Source organism: Anas acuta, chromosome 6, assembly GCF_963932015.1.
Source record: "Anas acuta chromosome 6, bAnaAcu1.1, whole genome shotgun sequence".
In the NCBI taxonomy this organism is placed as follows: domain Eukaryota; kingdom Metazoa; phylum Chordata; class Aves; order Anseriformes; family Anatidae; genus Anas; species Anas acuta.
The window spans coordinates 17,688,329-17,713,123 of record NC_088984.1 but is presented as its reverse complement, the minus strand read 5'-3'; the positions used below and the strand labels follow the sequence as shown (position 1 = coordinate 17,713,123).

General features: G+C 34.0%; 1 protein-coding gene across 1 annotated transcript in view; it reads left to right on the top strand.

Annotated features, from left to right (window-relative positions):
• LOC137859044 (prolyl endopeptidase FAP-like) overlaps nucleotides 1-24,795 on the top strand; it is a 37,803-nt gene that overhangs the window by 9,470 nt on the left and 3,538 nt on the right. The window contains exons 7-22 of the mRNA XM_068687697.1: nucleotides 728-800; nucleotides 2,429-2,549; nucleotides 4,054-4,208; nucleotides 4,985-5,088; nucleotides 5,450-5,585; nucleotides 9,480-9,524; nucleotides 11,138-11,242; nucleotides 11,328-11,398; nucleotides 12,047-12,100; nucleotides 12,462-12,586; nucleotides 13,849-13,896; nucleotides 14,933-15,031; nucleotides 15,776-15,845; nucleotides 16,972-17,166; nucleotides 19,180-19,234; nucleotides 21,359-21,458. Coding sequence (XP_068543798.1) covers nucleotides 728-800; nucleotides 2,429-2,549; nucleotides 4,054-4,208; nucleotides 4,985-5,088; nucleotides 5,450-5,585; nucleotides 9,480-9,524; nucleotides 11,138-11,242; nucleotides 11,328-11,398; nucleotides 12,047-12,100; nucleotides 12,462-12,586; nucleotides 13,849-13,896; nucleotides 14,933-15,031; nucleotides 15,776-15,845; nucleotides 16,972-17,166; nucleotides 19,180-19,234; nucleotides 21,359-21,458 — 1,556 coding nt within the window. The remainder of the gene's footprint in view (nucleotides 1-727; nucleotides 801-2,428; nucleotides 2,550-4,053; nucleotides 4,209-4,984; nucleotides 5,089-5,449; nucleotides 5,586-9,479; nucleotides 9,525-11,137; nucleotides 11,243-11,327; nucleotides 11,399-12,046; nucleotides 12,101-12,461; nucleotides 12,587-13,848; nucleotides 13,897-14,932; nucleotides 15,032-15,775; nucleotides 15,846-16,971; nucleotides 17,167-19,179; nucleotides 19,235-21,358; nucleotides 21,459-24,795) is intronic.

Here is a 24,795-nt window from a genome sequence, read left to right as displayed (position 1 = left end):
ACATTTTCTTCAGTGATCTTGTAACAGTCCGTCTTGGGTTCCCCCAAAACTTACAGCTCCTCCCATGGCATTTGGTCTTTTTCCCAAGATCTTCCGCAAACCACTCCTCTTCTGCTTTCTACCGAAGTCTGAAGGAGGCCATCTGCCTCCCCAGTCACCTTTTTATGCCAGAAGTTGTAGCATGACCAAATGCTTCTTAGCTTTGAGCAACAGGGACTGCACTGAGCTGCTACATTCTTGGGAAACTTTTTGCTCAAGGTGACAGGATTACTACTAGCTACTGTAAGTACAGAGGTACTGCATGTGGCTCTGTGATCCTTAACAAATGTTCTAACTGCTGCTGTTACTCTTGCTTCAGCATGTTATATCCTGGGAACTATCATGTGACCACTGAGTTCACATTTCCCAATGACTTGCTGAGACTATAATGAAGATTGCAAGTAGAGGAAATGCCTGTAGATGTCTACGTGGTATTTAGGAGGAGATAAGGCTGCCTTCTTTGGCTGTTGCATATATTTTCAAAGGGTCGAGTTGTTACCCTTTGCCAGCACTAGTGCACACAATCACATTGCTGCATGTCTGACTGCCTGCTTTAATTTTGCATTGCTCATTAAACAAAAAACTGTTAGAAAATATAGCTCTTCATGAATTTTACATGAATGTACAGTATAATGATCCATTTGCACTGTGAGCAAAAAAGCTATTTCAACTTTTTTCCTTTTTTTAGTGGTTTTGTAACAGAAAACCAGCTTCCACATAAAATTCAGTATATATCCTGGTCACCCGTTGGACACAAATTGGTCAGTAAAGATAACAAAGCTCTAGAATCATTTTGCTTTATGGGACTAGAAGACTTTTATTTGCCTTTGGTTATTGCTTTGTTAAGCCATATTTTTGAGAAGCCCATGTGTACCAACCTTGGTTGAACAAGAACGATAAAGATGGTTTTAACTTGCTAAATATTAACTTGTCTGTGTTTCAATAAAAGAATACATGTTCCTCAACTACAATGTTGGCTAGTTTTAGTTGGCTAGTTAGTCTCTTATCAAGCATTGACCAACATAATATAGGATTAAATTCAGTTTCAAAGCCTGAAAAATGATGTGCTTTCCTTTGACACCATGCAATATTATTAGTTTAATTTGGAGATTTAAAGATCCCATATTTAAATCTCTTCTCAAATTTTTATTGTAGGAAATATCTATCAGATTCTAAGTATTACAAAAATGTTCCCATATTTTTTGAATAACTACTTGATAGTATTTTAAAATAATTTTAAATTGCCTAAAGAATATAGTTACAAGTTTGTATATGTTAGTTATTCTTGGTTCCAAAGTATCAGCCCAAGTTGGTGGTTTCAGAACTAGTTGCCCAGTATTGACTAAATATTTGTGCTTGAAATTACATTTAAACATCATATTAATTTCAGAAAACTCACAAGAAAATACACAAAATATGAATGGAAAATGTATTAGGAAAATATATTTTTTGATTTTTTTTGGGGGGGGGAGGGGTAAGGAAGGAGTATTATGTCTCTCTATTAAATGAAATATTGCTATTTCCTTTGTCGAGAATTCTGAAAACAAAACAGTGATAATATTTTACTGATAAAGTACTTATAGTCTGTAATGATTTTATGCAATTCCCCTTATATTGTTTCTCAAGAGTTTTAGGAGTTTTATTATTCATTTAAATAATCAAATAGTTAAAGTGTTACACTTTTGTTGCTAACTAGTGTTTATAGCTTCAAGACAAATAATTTTCTAAGAAAATCATGTTTCTGATTCAGTTTCTTAACCACAAATCCCTTCATTTGGTTTAAATGTAGAGATATGCAAGGGCTGCAAGCACTTCTTGCAAGAACTCTCTTTTAGTGACTAAAAAAAAAAAAAAAAACCCGAACCAGCCCAAACAGATTAATCTTTTTCTCATCTTACATCACACAGGCCTCTTGACAGATTTAGAAAAGTTTGATTGTTTTCTTCTGAGTCTTTTTGAATTTGTTTTTTTCTTCTGATTTGGTGGCACCAGAAGGAAAAGTCACAAGGATACTTTGTCTACCTGAGGGTAGACACAGCAACCTGAATGAGTTTCAGAGATTTTATTTTCATGCTTTTCCATACCAAAGCTAGCCACAGAATTCTCTGAAGTTTATTAAGATCAAGGGATTTGTTCAGGATTTATTCTGGCATATTTGAACATAGAATTTTTTCTGTAATGTAAAATTTATTTACAGAAGTACTTACTCTTGTGCAATTTGCAAAGGCTTTTAATGTAGAGTTACTAACATAAATATTTATTATTTTGTATTCACTGATTATGTCTTCTTGTTGGTATAATTAGTAGTGTTGACTGCAAAATCTTTGACCCAGACAAAAACTCCTGTTGTTGGTGCATGAACTCATAAGAAATATATTCTTGTCTTTAGGCATATGTTTATCAGAATAATATATATTTGAAACAAAGTCCAAGAGAGGCACCAATTAAATTAACTGGTGATGGAAAAGAGAATGAAATATTTAATGGGATTCCAGATTGGGTCTATGAAGGTAAGTACATCTCAAAGGGCAACAACTAACTTGTTGAGTGTTTTGTCTGAATTGTTCAATTTTCTAGATCCATTCTACACCATCTGTGATGATGCACTGTTTCTGGAGCCCTAAGGATTACTTACTTTCCTCTGTTTTCTGCCATGTTAGGGTTGCTAGGAACTGGCAATGACTTCTTATTTTGGGGAAAGGGAAAATGAGAAGGGAATCACATATATTGAAACTGTTTTAAGTAGGTGTATACAAATCACTACCTCCTTTTACAAAGCAGCCAAGGAGCATTCAGAAACTGAAGTTTACAAATACAAATTAGAAGATTTTTTTTTCTTTCACATATAACATATTTCATACATTTCACATATTTATTTCATATAATTAGTCCCTATCTATGACATGTTTTCTTGTTTTTATCCATGTCCTCACTGCACATATAAGCACTGCTCATGTGCTCCTAAGAAAGGTCTTCCAAAGGTTGGAGGCAGCATGAGATAAAATGTTGAATAATGATACTGAAAGTATATGTAGTAAGCGATGGAAATTGGCATAATGAATTGATTACGGAGTTAACCTGCCTGTAAACAGTGAGAGAGGAGAACTGGGGTACAAGCAAGCTATGAAGAGGTTTGTAGAACAGAAGGAACATGATTTGCTTAATGCTATTAAAAAAAAGGAGAATTAGTGAGGCTGAGTCAGTCATTGTTTAGAGCCATAGAGGAGTGTGAGGCACTGGCAGAGAGACAGGATTAGATCTTGGCTTGGAAGGGAGAAGAATCTAGGGAGTTACAGAGAAAGAGAGAGATGTGGAAATTTATACACAATGGAACTTTGTAGATGAATGTGTTTGCAGATGAGATTATCCCAGTGTACGGAGAGCTATTCCCAAAACAAAAGCTGAAGAAGGGGTGAGATGGATTTTCCAAAGGATTCAATTTATTATAATAGTAAATAAATACCTGTGGGATTTACCAAAATGAGAGCACTTGGAAGTGTGTGCCATGGCTTTATTTTAAAGTAAACTATTATCATCTTTAAGAGCACACGTAGCTATACAAACTAGAAATACATTTTCTGCCAGTGACTGCATTTTGCATTCATACTGTATGACCGAAATCCTGGTTATATTTACTGAATCCTGGTTATGGTTACTGAAACTATATCAGAACTTTACAAATTAGGCATTGTTCTGCTGCATACGTGGTGACTGGGCATTAAGCTTTAATTGAAGATTTAATGTTGGCTCATTATTTGGCACGTCAGTACATCCAAAAAAAAGAAAAAAAAAATGTAAAACCCAACTGAGTCAAAAGGGATTTGTGTGCACTTATTGGGAGTTCTCTACACCTTTCTTTGAAATGCATTGCAAAATCTTGATGCAGGATTGGATCTTGTTATTTGTTTAGTAGAAGTCTTTCTATATGTCTAGGTTGACAAGAGTAAAATGATGTAATAGATCGGAAGATACATTACACTGATAAGCAATCAAGAGTGATTTTTTTTCCCTCAGAGGAAATGCTAGCAACAAAATATGCAATGTGGTGGTCTCCAAGTGGAAGGTATTTAGCATACGTACAATTTAATGATTCCGACATACCAGTTATTGAATATTCATATTTTGGTGAGGACCAGTATCCCAGAAAAATAATTATCCCATACCCAAAGGTATGTTTCTTATTCTTTTGACATATTTCCTGAGATGTGATAACTGTAACATTAACTATGCTTTAAAAGTATTTGTATTTAAATGGTTAAATCCATTGTGGCCTAAATTAATGAAAAAAAAAAAAAAAAAAATTGGGATAAGCTCTGAAAAGGTATGGCCATGCTCAATAATGTAGTAAAATAAACAGAATTCCTCATGTAAGTAAAAAGCATGTGCAAAAGTACGTTTTTATGGCCAAGCCGTACTTTTTCTAATTCAGTTTACTTTTTGTGATGTGTTAACTACATAGTTTGTTATTTTACGTTGCAGTACCTCAATTATGAGATGTTGCTTATTTTGCAAAATAAAGGCTACGACAGCTTCAGTCTATTTACATACTTCATCGTACATTTTGATCTCAAGGGGTCTGAAGATATTAAAAACTACCTGTTTTCAGGTGCCACACCTACAGCAAGAAGGTTTGGGTTTTGTACTGTACTGCAGAGATACACACTGCAAATACAGCACTGGTTCCCATTAAGCAGTATGTTTTCAGTATAGAAATGCACTGAATTTGGCTGTTCAAAAGGGTTTTTTCTTTATTTATAAAATGATGCAAAGTTAAATAACGTCCTACGTGTAGAGTCTACTCTGAGATCTTAAAAAGTCATATTTGTACTGTTGTACTCAAATGAATAAATATTTTGTAACTTATCCCTACAAAAAGTGTTGTAATTTTCCTAGATCTGATTTTTTCAGAGCCTGATTTGAATAATGTGATGCATTTTCTTTCAAGGCTGGTGCTAAAAATCCTACTGTTAAAGTGTTTATTGTAGACACTACTAACACTGAAGCATTTGGTCCTAAAGAGGTCCCAGTTCCTGCAGCAATAGCATCAAGGTAGTGTGCCCTCAAATAAGTCTTCAATTTTTTTTTTTTAATTAGGTTTTGTTTTTTAATTTTTATTTTAAATGCTTAAAACTCTGAATTATTTTCTAACAATGTAGTACCCTCTGAATTGTTTTCTAACAATGTAGTACCCTATCAGTCTCTTAATTGGAGATTGGTCAGAAGCTAACTAGAAATGTTGTATTTTGTATACCCGTATATGTATTGTTACAAAGGACAAAACACATCTCTAAGAGAATAGAAGTTTTGTTTTTGTATTCCACAGATCAAAATGGGGGTTACAGTCTGTAGCAATGCTTCTATATTTTTGTTCTTTAATGACCACTCTTTTTCTCTTTCTTTTATTTTTTAGTGATCATTATTTTACTTGGCTTACTTGGGTAACAGATACTCGAGTCTGTGTGCAATGGCTGAAGAGAATCCAGAATTTTTCAGTCTTAGCTATTTGTGACTTCAAAGAACATTCAAATACTTGGGACTGTCCAGAGGTAATAAAGTTGGAAATATACATTGCTGGAATTAACATTTGCTAATCTCCATTGTATTATCCTGTTTTAATACCTACTCATCATACACAGGTTGCTCTGGCTTACTCACAGAAGTATGTAATATTTCCCTCATTTTTTAAGAAAATAATTATGTCGCTGCCATAGTTGTCTTTTCCAGTGTTTGATCACACTCTTTTAGCTAATAGTGATACATTTTTCAATATTTTAAATGCTGGCTGAGAAGTGAGAAAAAAATTAACTGCATCAGCAAAAAATATCACAAAAATATATTTTTTGTGAGGTTAAGTGACAATCAAAGCAAGAAAAACAACAAGAATGGTATTGGCCAGGTTTCAAAACTGTTTAGTTCCTTCTTGCTTCTTCATTTTCAAAAGTGGAACCATTTAGGATACTCGTTGTTTTTTGTTTGATTGTTTGTTTGTTTGTTTTTTATTGTATTATAGCATGTAGAAATTTCATTCTAAGTCTAACTGAATTGTGTCCTTTATGATTAATGCTAAATTAGTTGAAATAGCATGTAGATTAAAAGTAAGGCAGGTTTGTAAGAAGGAGACATTGTCCTGTTTTATTAAGTCATACAGCTGGAGAAAGCAGACAAGTTTTCAGGAATACCTTTTTTCAGATCTAAAAAGAAAACTTCCAACTAAATGCAACAGTAACTCCACATTTTATTTAAACACCTCATACTATTAATAAGACAATTTGGAGGGAAAACCTTGCTCTGTTGAGGAGACGCATGAGTTCATATGGCCTAGCTATCTATCCCCATACATAGATAGTTATAGGTGTAACACACAGAGGCTTTTCTGGGAAAAAAAAAAAAAAAAAAAAAAAAAAGTTCTTAGAAAGACCTTCTAAAGCTTGAAGACTGTACATGCTGACCAATATATATCCCATGGATCCTGAAGGAAGGAAGGTGTAACACTGAATTTCAGTAACTAGTACAGAGATCTCCTTTATTGTCTCTTAGCATTGATGCCGTTTGCATATCTGTTTTTTAGAGGTTATGGTACAGAGCACCTATAAGAATTAGTGTTAGGCCAAAACCTTGAATTAATGTTAAATAAAAAGCAATACTTATAACAGTCTTTTGTATAACTGATAGGTTGTAAATTCAGAGTTCATTAACATAGTCTTTCCAAGCTGAAAATACTTATTCCTCTGTGATATGGTTATTGTTACAAATTTTAAAGGAAGGTAAAGTCCTGTTCTTTCAAAAATGTTACTACTGAATTAATTTTCCACAGAGAAATAGCCTCAGTTTATAAGGATAAAATATATATTTACTGCAGCATTTTATGTGTTCCCTAAGTCATTCCTTGTATTTACAAGTACATTGACACTGAATCTCACCTCATGAGAATAACTCACCGCATGTAAATAACTCAATGTTCTAATGTACATTAAAAAAAACAAGGGATCTGGGATTCTACCACAATCCACCAAAGTACTTTAACGCAAACATAACTTTAAGCAAGTAAGCAGTTTTATTTATTCAGAAGGTCTATCTATGTGTTTAAAATTAAGCATGTGCTTAATTGCTTTGCTGGAACCAGACCAGAACAATTAACATCTTGCAGGACTGTGTTCATGATCCTTGTTTGATTGCATTTCTCCATGAAACCTTATTTATGGAGTCACTACTGACGTTTCTATAATTCTATATTTATACAGTGATACAATGCTTTTATCACATTAAAGTTTGCACAAATGGCCAATTGAAGGAGTGTGAACAGATGGGAGTGCTGCATTAGCTCTATTTGCCATTAGAAAGTATATCTCTGTGCGTTTCCTTCAGCAAAAATAGTTCTCTCGTTGATTTCAGTTAAATTGAGACTGTAATGTACAATAAATGTGCTAGGATTTATGTACTTGAAAATAATAACAAAATATAATCTACAAGATGTTCCTGAAGTGTTGATTCATCAAAAATATTCATTTCAAGTCAAGTGTTCAAGTCTTGCTTACATGAATAAACCACAGGAGCCAGTGTGACTTCATTGGAACTATTCCTATAACTATAAGCTAGGCATGTAACTGGAATTTACTATAAATATGCAAAATCTCTAAATTCTACAAATGCTTTAATAACAGAAAAATCCCATAGAGGTCATGGGACTACTCATGTGAGAGAAGTTGAATATATTCTTAATGTACTATGTCATCGGGATCTGAGCCTTAATTTAAAGGAGGGTAAATAAATCTGTGATGCAGATATAAAACAATATTTCCCATTTTTCTTACATTGATAAGAAATAAAATCCAACTGCTAAGTTAATAGCTCAGTGGAGCACTTGTGAAGTACTGAATGGTATTCTAAGGGGCAATATCTGCATCTTGCACTCAAATCACTTTGCATGGACTGAGTTGAAAGGAAAAAGTGAGGTTCTGAATGTTAATTAACTACATTGAGAATAACGAATACAAAACATATTATTTAGAAAGCAGATTTTCCAAACTTATTTTAAACTGTGAAGAAATATTTTATTAAATAAAAAAATATAAAGAGAAGCTTGCAAGATAACAAAAGAAATATATTTATAGAAGGGAGAACTGATAAATATTAAATCACTTCCCCCATTCAACATGGTCTCTTCAGTGAAAAAGCCATAGGAAAATATTGAAAATGCATTAGAAAATCTGTAAGTAAAAAAATAAATAAAAATATAAAAGCATCTCTAGGGAGGAGACACTGATCCATTTATGCTCAGTATAACTCTAAAAATCAGTTCTAAGAATGTTTCAAGGAGTTAGTACCTACTTAATTTATATTCATAGTCTCAGGATATGATAATCTGCTTGATTTTTGGTACCTATGTTATTTTTGTCAATCCTTAATTCTTCTAAATACCTTTTTGTAAGATTTTTTACAATGTTGAAAATTGGGCCTTTAAATGCCCCTTAAGAAACACAACAAAACGGACAAGCCCAAATGTATTCGTACTATACTTAGTTCAATTTATTTTTCATCATGTGGGTATTAAGTACGTTGAAATATAAATATCTGTTTTGCCTGACTTAGTAAGACTGTTGATGTGACTGTATGTCTCTGCTGTTACAATACAGTATAGAACTTCAGACAGAAAAAAACAGAATGCTGTTGGGAGGTTGCACCAAATTCTGATGCCTATTATCTTGGTGCAAATCCAGAATTACTTATTAGATAAAAAAAAGTATCTTGGATCAATATAGGTATTAAAATAAAAGAAATCATAATTTGGTCCAAAAGAGTGACCTGTTTTCAGAGGGTGAGAAGCAAAATGTTTTCTCATTGTTCACCAGAATTCTCAACTGGCCAAAGGAAATGGTAATCAACAAGCTTTTTAGCATTGCAGTTGTCTAGGTGTGAATTTTAAAGGTTATATACCAATGTATTTAGCTTGTACTTGTAAGGTTTTTAAGGTTTACATTTAAAAGTAGACTTTAAAACCTAATAGTCATATTATCCACTGTTATAAATCAACATCACTACTTTGAAATGAATATGTCAAACCAACTGAAAATCTTACCCAGATTATGATTATTATTATGGCTGAAGTTATTTTGGTTGTTTTCCATCAAAAAATCATGAGATCAAGTATTATTTCTTGCTTCAGTGAAACTGTTTCATAAGGTTAAAACAATCGCTTTATATCCTATTTAGCTCTGATGATAGAGCTAAATATATTTTTTAAAATACTAATATTTTAACTAACATAATGATATTAATGCAGGAATATTGTTTACTTCAGACAGTCTTCAAGTGCCTGAATCATCATAGCAAGTATTCTAGAGTTCTCTTTTACAGGAGGTTGCAGACTTTTTGTTTGAAGATTTTTAATTCTACATTAACCCAATCTTCTTAAAGACTGTACATTTGATTTTGTTTTTCAGAATCAACAGCACATAGAAGAGAGTCAAACAGGATGGGCAGGCGGAGTAGGTTTTGTTTTTGTTCTCTTCTGATTTAATGAAAACTTACAGCTTTCTGCATCTTCACAGTGGTGTTTTGAAGCATCAAACACTATTCAAAGTCACACAATGCTACTGCCTCAAACCTGTTGCACTGTATGGCTGAGACTTTTTATGCTGTTAGGCATAGTAGCTGGCTACCAGCTTTCTGAGTATAAAAACCTTTGTTTTCTACCTTTCTTTGCAATGATCAGACGCTATACTGAAGGGAGGGAAGCCAAGAACAGAGAGTGATTCATAATGCAAAGTAATTCTTAGAAATATCTGGGTGGGGACAAAGCAATAATGTAAAAAACCTCTGATTTGCTAGGGCAAGAGATAAGATTAGTCATACCATAGCATTTTAAGAATAGAAACTGTTCATTCAGAACACAGCTTTAGTGCCATGTGCTGTTCATCTTAAGCTAGAGAAGAACTTTCAAGGTAAAACACCCCTCTTACAAGTGTAGTTGATGCTTCTTTGCAGTTACCTTAAGCAAAAGAAATTTTCTCTACCTAATATCTTTTATCCTAGAAGAGCCATGACACCTTTCTTTGGGAGCTTGCAGTAAAAACCAAGCTGCAAGGAAGTTGTAAGAGCATGAGATCAGTATTCACATTCATATATTCTTGCAATTAATACGTGTGCATATGCTTATGTTACTCCTCAGGCAGGCGAAGTTACTAGAATTAAGTATGGGGAACCTCATGCTGTGTTTGATTATACTGCAGTAGACTTAAATGAGACCTTCAATTTTCAGTACACTATCCTTTAAGAGGTGTGTTTTTATTTGAAGTAAAGATTATGCATTCGGTAGGATTAGTGCCTTGGTCCCTTTCTGTTTTTCATCTCTGCTCTTGAGGTTGTGATGAAGGGTTTTTATTAGAACTAATAAAATTGCACATATGCATAAATTCCTGTTTAGCCTGTATGGGATTTCAAAGATTAGAAATATTAGAAGGAGGGTCCAGAACAATTTAGCTTGTGGTCACAAGTTCTAGCTGATCTTGGGTTAATATTATTCAAAAGTCACATGTAATTGGGAATGTTTGGTGTTTGAAGTGCTTGCAGGTCATTATTCTGTGTTCATATTTTGAAAATAAAACTTACAGTTGCAGTAGCTGGATGACAATCTTAATAAAGAGGTGATGGTTTGAAAGAAAGCTAAAGTTGAATGGTCTTACCTGGGATAATCGGTTCTTACCCATTAGTATGGTAAAGATTAGATATCCATTTTGCTTAGTGCTATTTCTGTTGAGTGAATCAGCCAAACTCAGTGGTCCACAAGACTTTCAGATTGGCACTGTTCATGAACATTAGCTTCATTCAGAAACATTATTTTTAAAATAACCTCTACATATTTTTAAGTAAGTACATATCATACAGATTATGCAAAATATTCCAGTTATAAATAAAGAACTTGTATTTGTGTGGTATTTCAGGTATCTATATTATCAATTTAAGAAATCTGACATGATATAGTGTAAATTGAATGTAACCATTGAAAGAGAGTCTTGTTAGTTTAATATGTAGATTATAACCTGCTAAACAGTTTGGACTTTCTTTCTTTTGTCTCACCTACCGTGTTTCTTTGTTCCAGTTCTTTGTATCTACACCATATTTTACATCAGACAGCAGTTCATACTACAAAATTTTTAGTGACAAAAATGGTTATAAGCATATTCATTACATCAATGGCTCTGTGGTAAGTCAAGCAAAGTGGTCTACTTTACTGTGAATTTTTGAAATAATTCTGCTATATTCACTAATTTATATATCTTGTTTTGCAGGAGAATGCAATCCAAATTACTAGTGGAGAATGGGAAGCAATATACATTTTCAGAGTAACAAATGATGCAATGTAAGTATCACACAGAAGAGTGTAGGTTGTGAGTATTGTCAGTACATGTAAGAGTAATACTTAATCATTTGACACACAGCAGCCGTTTGTCAACTCATTAAGTTATAACTAGCTAGTTACAATGTATCTCGTAACTGAATGCATCCACAACAAATTTGTATGCTCAATTTTGCAAACTTCTTTTACCTGTGGGAGATTCTTTTTAATTGTCTTCATTTTTTTTTGGTTATTGTCATCGGTCTTAGACGGTCATCATCAGTCTTAGATGGTCTTTTCTAGGGATATGTAAATTTAAGTATGTGGTTATCCCACATACAACTAGAAATTATTTTTATTTTGTTGAATATGAGCTGTGGTTTCTCATTCAGGTTACTATATATATAGATATATAATTGGAAGAGAGACTGAGTGATTAGCTCTTGCGAATTAAGATGGAACTCTTATTTATATGGTGTATTTGTCATCTAATGAGAGTCTGAGCAAAGATTTATTAAGATGAAAGGCATGTAAGCTTAACTCATTCTCCCATCTTATGCAGAAATCTCAAAAAGCATAAGTTAACTTCCAAGATATCTTTTTGTCTTGATACTGGTTCATAGTTCATCGGTTTATGGATTATTTACAAATTATATACGAATTAATTTACAGTTTCTACTCAAGTAATGAATTTGAAGGCTATCCAGGAAGAAGAAATATTTACAAGTAAGTGCTATCAACGTTATCTTAATGATAATAGGTTAATAGGCAATGGGTGTAGATTTGTCAACAAAATAATTAATTTCCAAATAATTTAATTTCCAAATAATTTATTTAATTCCATTAAGTGTAATTTCATGAGCTATTCTAACTAAAACTTTACTTCACATTATATCTGGGAATTGAGGACAAGAACTATCTAAAGGATTAATAAACTGTTAGGAAAAATATGCTAAAAAGGGAAAACATCTATTTTTAAAAGGAACTGTTTTGAAAGTAGAATGCCTGTGTTCCAGAACATGAAGCAGACTCATCTGATGTCAGTTGTAGCAAAATAAATAATTGCTTTATTTTATTTTTCCCCTAGACTCAGTATTGGAAGTAAACCTATCAGAAAACTGTGTATTACTTGTAATTTAAGGAAAGAGAGATGCCAATATTATACAGCAAGGTTCAGTGAACGTTCTAAGTATTATGCGTTGATCTGTTATGGTATGTATAGCATGTAAACAAACAAATAACCAGTTGTTCTGTTGGACATATCAGAAGCATAGATAATATTATTACAGCATACATAATAAATTACCACAAATGATGGCTAGATGAATCATAGAAATTTCACTGTAATCAGAAGAGATTTCCACATACTTTTTCATGTCCTAAAATCTTGGAAAAATGCTTCAAGAATATAAATATTTTCACACTTTTTTTTTTTTTAACCACCCTCCCCCCCCAAAAAAATGCTTTTTAGAGTTAAAAACAAAATTTTGAGAGTCCTTCATGACACAAAACAAATATTAAGCTGACTCAACAAAGTCATTCTTGCAGCAGCAAGAGCAGGATTTTGTGAGAGACGCCAATTTCCATAGAACATGATCAAAGTTAGCTATGAGAAATCACTACGATGAATTCTCAAATGGAAACAATTAAAACTTAGGTCAGCCTCAAAATGTTGAATATTTACTACCTGAGAAAAAATCTTAATAACATCTTTAAAAAAAATAAAAAATAAAAGACTTTTTAAAATTTTGCTTTAAAAAAACTTTTAAATCTTTAAAAATCCTTAATAACAGAACTAAGAAAAATTTATCAAGATGTATGATTAGTGAAACCACTTATAACACAGAAGTATGAGTGATGAGTTCATCCATTACTGTAATCAAAGAACAGTTAAGAAACAGTGTTCCCTAAAAAAGGGAAAAAAGCTGTCCAAAGTTTTCCTTTTGCGTACTTCATATAAAGCTTACTGTTCTTCTGCACTGAATCATCAGCTGAACAGTTCTTTGGTCCTCTGTTAAGCAGAGGACCAAATGTAGCTAATAACAACACCTTTCAATCATTCCTGTACAAAATAGTCAGTAAGGTCATCACCATATGAAAGCCAGTCACCTTCACAAATACAATTTGACATGTTCTCAGAAGAATGTTTCACATTGTTAGTTCTGCATTCACCTTATGTAATCACATCTAAGGTATTGACTAGATGTCACTTCTCTAAGGAGGAAGAGTTGGCTGATATGTTACTTCTATTATGTTTGTTAAATTATGTAGGTATATATGCAAGTCTACACACAGTACCTTATGTATTTTGTACAGCAGGGTCTAGTGGGTTTTGCAGCAGAAAAGATGCAGAATGGTAGAAGGTTGCATTCAACTCTTTAATTCCTGTCAGTTCCAATAGTAATGTAATGTACACTTTACCACCAAATTCTGGCTTCAAGCTGTAAACAACCTTCTTTTCATTCCTATGACAGGTCCTGGGATTCCTATTTCCACTCTTTTTGAGAACCAGGGTGATAGAGGTACTGAAAATATCCTGCCTGTTTCTGGATGCTTGTTTTCTCATTTATCTTCACTATGCAAATCCCCTAATGCAATATTTAGGATTGTGAATAATAATAATAAATATCCTGAAGTCTATAAATGTTCTGTTTCATTTGGAAAAATAAGCTGAAAGTACAGCTTCTTTTTTTTTTTTTATGTACAATATTCTTAATCCACCAATACTCTTGGAAAAATGCATATGCAAACAATACCCAGTGAATTCATAATATATAGCTCCGTGGTCTGTGCCGGAAAATAACTAAATTATAAATAGTGATTTTAAAATGATATAAAGTAAATTGGCTCCCAGGCAAGTATATATATATATATATATATATATATATATATATATATATGTATGTATGTATGTATGTATGTATGTATATGAAGCTGTCTAAGTTTGCAGCAATACATTAATAAGAACAGTTATACAGTATGTCTAGTGTCTTTATGGACATACACTATACAGTAGATAAGCCAAGGGTTTGCCTCATCCCCTTAAGAAATTGAGTTTTCCATGTTTGTCCAGAAACAAGGTAGTCACAAACATATATGGGCTTAACCATGCTGCCCAAGAGTCTCAGAAGTTAAACTTAAGATACTGTGGTAAGGAAGAGAGGAGACACAGAACTGGTTTTTGCATTCTGTGGTGAATTTTACATTTCCAGCTTCTGCCATATAAGAAAACTGGAGAAAGTTATTTGCAGGAGAAAGGAGTTTCCTCCTAATGTCCAGAACTCTAATGCTCACAGGCAATATGTGATGATTAGTGTTGCAAAATGTATATTCTATAATAATCTAAGAAATATTTGTGCATCATAATACCAGTGCCTTGCTTTTATTTAGCTACATGATCAAGACCAAATGGAACTGGCTGAGCTGATTTCATTACTCTGCTTATAATTTTTCACAGATTTCCTTACTGTTCTAATAAGATAAAATAAAGAAATCTCAATTAACGAAGAGGAATTAACAAATGAGCTATTTAATAATTTGGGCGTTTCTTTTTTGTAGAGCTCAGAATATTAGAAGACAACTGGGAACTGCAGTCTTCTTTGCAAAAGATCAAACTGCCGAAAGAAGAAATTAACAAACTTGAAGTGGATGGTATAAGTAAGAATTACAGTTTTAATATACTTACTACTCATATTTTGCCTTCATTTTGTTGTAGTGACTATAGTCTTTCTGTAGATCAAACTTGTTAGCCTGCCAGATTAGAAATCAGAGCCCTCATTTTGCCCTGTTTGACAGTGACTAATTTATCTTTGTCTCACGGTGTCTATCAGTAAAATAGTAGTTGAAACACACCTCTTCTTTGTGACACAATTAAAAAAATACTTTCATAATATTTGTAAAGTGTTTAACTATCACATAAAAGCACAGTATATGTTTTATAGTACAGTATGGTACTAATGAAGTGTGAAACATGAACTGCCATTAATGTGTTAAACATAATAGTGACTTGTATACACTGTTATTTTCCCTAGTGACTTTACAAACAATATTCCATAGTAGTGAATCAGTATAATGTTTTCAAAAACCCATGTCTCAAAATCTTTACAACAGTTGTGTTCCTAATTGTGTTTTTCTAAACACCTAGAAAACTGCAGATCTATTTTGGTGAAGTAATAATTGAATACATAGCTTCATTAAAAAAAATTAAAATGGACACTTCAATTTTTCAAGTTTATTCTTAAACAGTTTAATATAAACAATTACTTCTGTTGTTCACAATTCATGTACTCTGTGCTGATTCTTTTTCTATTACTATTTCATTACTATTACATCAAACTATGGATTATGCTTGGAGGAATCTTTTTAACCATTAACAATGTAATTTTAATTTGTCTTTTCTAGCTTTGTGGTACAAAATGCTTCTGCCCCCACAATTTGATAGATCCAAGAAGTACCCACTACTCATTCAGGTGTATGTAACACTTCCTTTCTTTCAATTTCATTGTTTTGTCTGAAAGAATGTTTATTATAATTTAAGGAAACCTAGGATATTTGTAACATTTTATCAAGCAAAAGCAAAAAGCATTTTGTTTTTCTGTTTGTTCATTTAATATGTTTAAATATACATATTAATATGTTTTCATATTGAGATTGAAATTTAAACATACATGTTTTCAATGTGAAATTATTAATTTCAGCTTTGTTAATATGTAAACTATGAGTCTGCTTAATTTTCTTATGAAAAACAAACAAAAAAAACTAAGCCATGTAGCCTAGTTTCTTTGAAAGTTTCCTTCTAAAGAGCATTTGAGATGAATTGAATTTATTGCTGTCTGGAAAGGCAAGAAAAAATGCATTGGTGAAAAAAAAAAAAAAAAAAAAAAAAGAGAGAGATGGAAAAGTAATGGGTGTGATAAACATTATATTGTCTTTTATTAACTAGTGATGATCCAAAATTCCAACAATGCTAAGTATGTTTAGTTGAAGTTTAGAGCAGAAGATGAAGTAATTCATGTCCTCAAGGTCAAATACGTAATTTGTATTAGGCATGTCTCCATATTGCTCAGCTATGTGGGGTGTGTTCAGTCCACAGCTCCCAGAGCATGTTATTCCCTACTGAATCAAAGAAGGTTTGGTGATGGCCAGAAAGCGTAAGGAGCTATACTTTTTTTTCCTGTTTTCTTTGTTAATGCATAGTATGTGTGGAGATCAAATGCCAAATAAATACAAACAAACAGAATTCAAAAGGGCTATTACACCTCATTTCTGTACCCAAGGATTTTGGAGAGAATTAGAAATTGAGACTTTGAGACATACCTCCTCCAAGAATTCCCCTTACAATGGATACCTGATGCTGTACTCCTTCGTCTGAGCTAAAACTAATGGTTTGCTTTAGGCATAAGACATTAAGGATTTAAGTGAATTTTAGATAGCAAAATCTCTCAAATATATGAAAACAGTAATGGGACTGCTTCTGTCTACTGAGATTTCTAAACCACAGCCATTCAGCAAAATATTTGTATAGAAAATGTGAGACATCTATAATCCAGTATCTGTTTATACATCTGAGTTGAAAATGTGTAAATTTCCACCCTCAGGTATGGAGGACCTTGCAGTCAGAATGTAAAGGACACGTTTAGCATTAGTTGGATAACCTATCTTGCAAGCAAAGAGGGAATTATTGTTGCCCTAGTGGATGGCAGAGGGACAGCATATCGAGGTGACAAGATTTTGCATGCAGTATATCGAAGACTAGGAGTCTATGAAGTTGAGGACCAAATATCAGCAGTGAAGTAAGTAGAATATATCTCCATAACATTTTTGTATTTACACACCTACAAAAAGTAATGTGAAAAAAAAAGAAAAAATATTAAATGTTCTCCTGAGCCTGTGTTCTGTAGAGCTGAGGGCTTCAGGAAATAAGACTAGGCTTAAGACTTGTAGAAATAAAATATTGCTTGATGTCAGTGTGGTGTACTAAGTCCTTTTACTACTAAGTTCACATTTGAACCTCAGCACTTCTATTTTGTAAGGGCATTATCAGAGGCCTCAGTCCTAGGCCTAAATAAATATGTGCATCAGTGGTGAGAGGTAAGCTAATATATTTTCCATTATTATGAATATTTTCCTGAAGGGGAAACCTACCTCATAGGTAGTAACCATACTGATTAGCCAAAGATCCATACTGATGGACCATGGTGATTAGCTAAATATCAAACGTGGAGTATAAAACTGAATCCTGACGCTACCTTTTCAACAGTGTTGTTAATCATAAACTTGTTCTCTATGTTTTCTTAAAATAGTAATAAACAACAGGAAGTGACTAAGGTCCTTTAGTAGATCTCCTCTTCCCACACAGGCTGCACCTCTGCATCAAACACTTAATGTATTCCAAGGAAAAACAAGTCCCTAAGCAGAAGTTTTGGGAAGGGGGAGAATGCTGAGGTTTTGTAAAGAAAGTCTGTCTGTTAAGCTTACAGATGAAGTAGCATTACGAAAGTGAGCATTTAATGAAGTGTTAGTTTGAACCCCACAGAAATGAATGCAAAGCAGGATTAAGAAATCTAGTCTAGGTTTTGATCTTGAATCACTACTATCAGAGCATGGATAGACTTTCGAGTGCAATATCCTTTCCCTCAGTAATGGACCTGATTCTGAGAAGAAAACGTAGAAAATGGATGTACAAGTCAAGGTTCCCACAACTTTCTCTGCTTGCTTGTGAATGGTGCTTGTATTTACAAGTGTGTGTGAGGAGGGGATCTGTTCCTTCCCATTACTGCTTTGTGATAATTCATTTCCACCTCAATGATATAAACACACCATTATCTTTTTCAGTGATAAACGAAACAGCATATCTGTGTATCATGTCAGGTTTTTCAATATAATCTATTATTTTCTTTCCTGAAACTCTTAGCAGCAACATGCTTTAAAATATCACAGGACAGAGAAGTGTTTTTTTTATTACTCTGAATCATCATTCAAACATAAAATGCTGGAGACAGAGGGAGTCTAAACTGATTCTGCAGTTGCAGAATTTGCTGAGATGGGCTGTGAAGAAATGACCTCAGACTTCACACTTCCCAATATTCTGTCAGCACCTAGACTAAATTTTTATTCAGTTAAATGAATTGCATTCCATCTTACTGATCTAACACATGGTTTAAAATGAATGATTTTTAGAAACAATCGTATACTCTAGTGGGAAACCTTGGAGGAGCTTTTACTGTAGGAGGAACCCCATGGGTTAAGACAGTAATTTTTCAAATCTGAATCATTTTTTGGCTTATCTAACTTTGTCCCACCCATATTGTACTGGACATTTTAAGTATTGTCTGTCATTTGTGGTTGCCTTTGTAAAAAAATGCTATCAGCTGCTTATATATTTTCTGGGATGTATCTGAAGATATTTTATCTCTTGCTCTTGAACCAATGTTGTCTTTTGCTTATGTATGATGTTTAAGTTAAAGAGAGGGTCTGGACAGTGTACCAAGGTGAATATTAAGTATAAGAAAAAACAACTTCTTTTACATGAAGCTAGTTGTTCCTCTGGAACAAAAATTATTAAGAAAGTGTTAATTTCAGCAGTGTTTATTCTTTAAAGAAAAAATCTTCGTTTCCTCTGAATGTCTTTGAGTTGAATAACTGATGCTTTGTAGAAATCTGACATGCTACACTGATTGTCAGTTTGATCAAATTGCTGTGATGTTTCAAAAAAAGTGAAATTTTTTTTTTTTGCTAATTGGCTAAAATACTAGTAATCTTGGTTTGCAATAATGCATTCATTTCTGTGATTTTCTTTTCCACAGGAAATTTATAGAAATGGGTTTTATTGATGAGAAACGAATAGCAATATGGGGCTGGGTGAGTGGTTCATCTGTTTTATATCTATCTTTAAATAATCCTGTAGTATAATTTTATATAATCCTTCCTTTTTCTGTCCTAAATCTCTATAAAGAGATTGGCTGAAGACAACTTCAGAGATAGCATAAATGCCACACAGCCCCTTTATAAAGATTTTTAAGATGTTCAAGCTATCTGGCTCAATTGTTTGTCATGAATGACTAGATTAAGAATGCAATATCCAGAAAGAATTTTTCTTCCTTTCTCTCTTCCTTTCTTTCTTTTTCTTTCTCTCCTTCCTTCCTTCCTTCTGTCTTTCTTTTTCATTGCTGTTGTTTGTTTGTTTTCCTTGGCCCAGTTTCATTGTAAGAGGCTTGCCCAGAAACACTGGGCAACTGTAATTGTAGGCGTTGCCTGATTTTAGACAGCACATGAGCAGGGTTGCTAAAATCTTTCAATTAATCTAATATTTAAATTACTGTGGCCAGACACAGCTATAACTAGGATAAAATGTGCTGTCATAAGGTGAAATTAAAGTGACATCAATCATGTTAAGACCACGTGAAAATGCAATTTTTTTAATCACATTATATTGTATTTAACTACAGTGTTTCTGGAACCAATTAAGTGTGATTTCACACATCTAAAGCATTGTATTCCAGTAGCAGATATATTATTTAAATAACAGCACTATTGCCAAACCTGTCAATCTTTTTTTTTTATTTTTTGTCTTATTTATTTATTTATTTATTTGTTATTACCATTTCCTGGTCCATATCCTTTGAATAGATTTGGAAGCTGTATCCTTATTTATAGCATGCAATTTGATAGGTATGCATGAACTCATCATACTTTCAGACTCACCAAACTCTTTTGGATGGTAAAAGTTCTTAAATGACCACTAAGGCAATTCAGGTTTTGAACTCCACCTCTCCAACTCTTACAGTACATAGATTTACCTGCCTGATCTTAATCCTTTACTCTGTAGCCTTGTGGACTGCTTTTTTTTAAATATCAAATGAAGCAAGCAAATGCTCTTGAAAGGTTTTATGAGTTACTATTTCCTTAAGCATATCCATCGCTGTAGTTTCAAGCATGACTCTCAACAGTAGAGAGGGACTAACTTAATTCTCTACAAATTAACTAACTAACTAAATAATGATCTGTGCATACTGCCCTTAATCATTAATACGCTATTGATAAGATTAATAATTTAAAAAATTCTGCATGACACACCCATCCCTCTATTCCAGAATAAACAGGAGCCCATTATTTCCCAAAACCTTATACAAGTATTTTCCAACCCCAGTTCCATATCCCATGTACAATCAAACAGAATGCTTTTTATTACAATATCTTCTCCTTTCTCAGCTTCTAGCCCCAAATTGTTGCATGTCTATTCTGATATCTAGACTTACTTTGCCTAGATTCTATCTATGAACTTGTTCTTCGTTATTGGGTCCCAGTTTGAGGAATCAGGCCAGAAGAGCAGCCATTGGTAGAGACAAATTGCTCCAACTTCAAGTTCTTAATTATATGACCCTGTTAGTATTGGGGATGGAGATGGTTCAATATAGCAAACATTCAAAAAAGCTAGATAGTTTGTTAAGGGTGGGAAAACCTATGACTCTTCTTGGAAGGGCACGCTGACAGGATGAGAGGCAATGAACACAATTTACCACAAGGAAAGTTTTGAATGGGTATTAGGAAAAAAAAAATATATGACAACAGTTTTCAACATTGAAATATGTTGACTAGAAAGGCTGTGGAATTTGGATGTGCCTCTGATTGACATCATTTAATTTTGAAGTTAACCCTGTTTTGAGATAGTTTGCACTGATTAGATTACCTTGAATGACACTGCCAACTTAATTTTTTTATGATTCTAAATGCTAACAAGAGCAATATCCTGTGATAAGTGCTGAAGAAATAGTAAGATAAGTGATTCAATAAAGCCGTCTAATCTCTGTCACAAGAAATCACATCAGATCTATTTGAAATCAAAAAAAAAAAAAAAAAAAAAAGCTTTGTCCTTCATGCATTCAAAGCAAACTCTTTACTTTGGAATCAGTTTATATGAGTTTGATTTGGAAAACAAAATGATATTTCACCAATAATTTTAAACACTCAGTGATTTCTTCCTAGTCCTATGGTGGATACGTAACTTCTCTGGCACTTGGATCTGGCAGTGGAGTATTTAAATGTGGAATGGCTGTGGCTCCTGTTTCCAGCTGGGAATATTACGGTATGGAAAATTGTCATAAACACTGACTTGGAAAGAGAGGTAGCATTTAATGACTTTCTAAATTAAATCATTGCAAGAGAATGTCAATACGAAACTTAGTGCAATTACCTAGACATAAAACTTTTAAGACCTTAAGTTTAATATTTTCTGTGCTGAAAATAACTGATTGGAACTGTCAGTTTGGAACGGATTTTGTTACATAGAAGGTATGCACAGACAATTCTATATGCACATCTGTAACAATCTGTTTGATTGTATCAGGTTTGATTGTTGTTGATTGTATCAAGTCCTCTTGATAAACACTATATTCAGGAATTATCTCCATAAAAAAAATCTTGTTAAAACTGAATTCAGAAACAGCTGAAATGTTTTTCTGCCCATAATGTAATCACAGTGCACTTCGACTTCAGTTACTGCAGATGGCCTCTGTCAGGAATCAGTATCTCTGATGACTGCAAAGTTATTTTCCAAAAGCAGTGGAAAATAGAGGGACTCAGTTCTGTCTGATATTTTTTATTTTTAAATATTTTGCCTTTAGATGTTTCTCAACCACACCTCCAGTGTTGTCGTGTTACAAGACATATTTTTCTTTATTGACTAAGACTCCAAACTGTTTTGAGGAAACAACTCTGAGAGTGTACTCCCAGGGCCTTGCTGTGTGAATAAAGCAGGCACATACGCACTTACTTGCAGACCTGTTAAGCTTTTGGCATGGTGTAAAGGAACCTTAGTGTAAAAAAGAATCCTGCCATGCATGTTTTCAATGAGCAAAATGTAACACTTTGAACACATTTACTTAGCATATGGTCGTTGCTAAGAAGTCTTGGTTATAAGAAATTTCTTTGGTTAAATGGGAAGGATTGCTTCCCTGACTGCTAGCACAGACATTCCTTGTATTTATGGTGTTTTGCAAACAAAGGGAAAAACATTTGTATGACACAGGAAGCATAATCTTCATGTTTTCACTGGCATGAACATTTTTGAAGGCATTTTCACTCATGATCACAAAATTATTTCCAGAATGCAGGCATAAAGCACTATTTTGCAAAAGTACTTCAATAAGGGAAGAGTTATAAACATTTGTTTGGGCATTAAAAATTGTATGAAGTTTTAAGTAAAAGCAGATTAGACCCACACCATTGCAATCTTTACTTTAGCTGATTTTTCAAAAGAGCATTAAAAAATCTTGCTAAAAGCACATTGTAAAATCCAGACAAGCAAATGTACCTCCCCAAAGGAAGGAAGGAAGGAAGCATAACAAAGCAATGAGTCATGAGTTCTGGCAAACAGATCAAGTTAATATTAGGGTGAACTCTGTTAGGGGCAAAACTACAGGATGCTACATATTTGAGACTTCAAGCAGGGTCAGTATGTTAGAGGATGTACTGGTCCCTAGAGCTTCTAAGTTTTGTCCTGCCCTCTTTTATATGCACAGATCAGAGTTTGCAGCATAATCTTTTCTCTGAAATCCTCCCACTCACCTCCATTTTCTGTCAGAGTTAATATAGCAGCTGAACAGTTATAAGGAAAGTTGCATTCAGGGACAATGTATAGTTAAAAGCATTAAATATGTGACTGTTTTATTAAAATTCTAAATCTCCTTTTTCTTCCTCAGTAATTGACAAGCTGAATCTTCCACTTAGTCATTATAATGCAATTCTTGCTGACCTCAGTGGACTTGTTGTAGCTATACTGGTAGAAGAGAGTGGAGAATTTGGCTCAAAATACTGTAGAAATGCCAGCCATTCAAAGAGTTTATTTTATTGAAAACTCAAGCCCAATATGGTTGTTTGACACTGTGTTGACAACAGATATTGCACATTTTCTGTTTTCATTGAATGATAAAGAATTTTGATAAAAGATAGACTACTTAGATTTTTCTGTATTTAGTTTATTACAAATTTTCTTAAGGAGCCTTACCTGGCTGATCTGGGAGACACAGTACACATCTTTAGCACTTGGTGGTAACATATATAAAGGATACATAATAAACCATGGGAACGTGGCTATATTGAGTCATTTTCCATCCCTGGGGGAACTCTCATTTCTACTTTTTCTCAAAAATATTCTAATGCAGTATATGAAACTGGACAACAAGATACAGGCCTGGCAGGTAGGGGGAAAGCAGTGAATATTGTCTATCTGGACTTCAGTAAGACTTTTGACACTGACCCCCACAAATCCTCAAATACAAACTGTTAATGTATGGGCTGACTGAACAGACAGTGAGATGGATTGAAAACTGGTTGAGCAGCTGAGCCCAGAGTGGGGTGATCAGTGGCACAAAATCTAGTTGGAGGCCAGTAACTAGTGGCTTGGGAGGAGTGGATGATAAACTATAGTGTGATGCTCCAAGCCAGAGGGACCTCAACAGGCTAGAAAATGGGCTGACAGGAACCTCGTGACATTCAACAAGCAGAAATGCAAAGTCCTGCTCCTGGGCAGGAACAACCCCAGGTACCAATATTTGCTGGTGGCCACCCAGCTGGAAAGCAGTTTTGCAGAAAACAACCTGAAGGGCCTTGTGGGTACCAAGTTGAACATGAGTCAGCAATGTGTCATTGATGCAGAGAAGGCTAATAGTACCCTGGGCTTCATAGGCAAAGTATTGCCAACAGGTCAAAGGAGGTGATCCCTCCCCTCTATTCAGCACTGGTGAGGCCACACCTGGACTGCCATGTCAAGTTCTGAGTTCTTTAGTACAAGAGAGACATGGAGATGCTGGAGATTGTCCAACAAAGGACCACGAAAATGATTAAGGGACTAGATCATCTGGATCATCTCCCCTGTGAGAAAAGGCTGAGACATATGGGACTGTTTAACCTCAAAAAGAGAAGCCTCAGGGGGGATGTTATCAATGCCTATAAATACATTAAGGAAATGGGCACAAACTCACTTAGAGGATGTCCTGTCAACATCAGAAAACACTACTGCATGGGGAAAGTACTGGCACAGGTTGACACAACGAGGTTGTGGAGTCTCCCACCTTGGAGGTATTCAAAAGCTGTGTGGACATGGTCAACATGGTTCTAGGTAGTTAGTTCTAGAGGATCCTGCATTGGTCCTGGTTGGAACAGATGACTTCCATATTTCCCTTCCAACATCAACTAGTCTATGATTCTGTAGACAATCTCGATTCCTTACTGACTACGATGGCCATCACCTCTAAATATGGGTGGGAAAGATGCCAGCTTTTCTTCATCAGATAGCTCTGACTCCATTAAATAAATAAAATTCCTGTAATACTGCAGCTTGACCGCTCAATATGTGCTGGTTACTCTTTCAAGGAAAAGTCATAAAGAAAGTAATGCACTTGTAGTGACAGCTGCTGCATCAA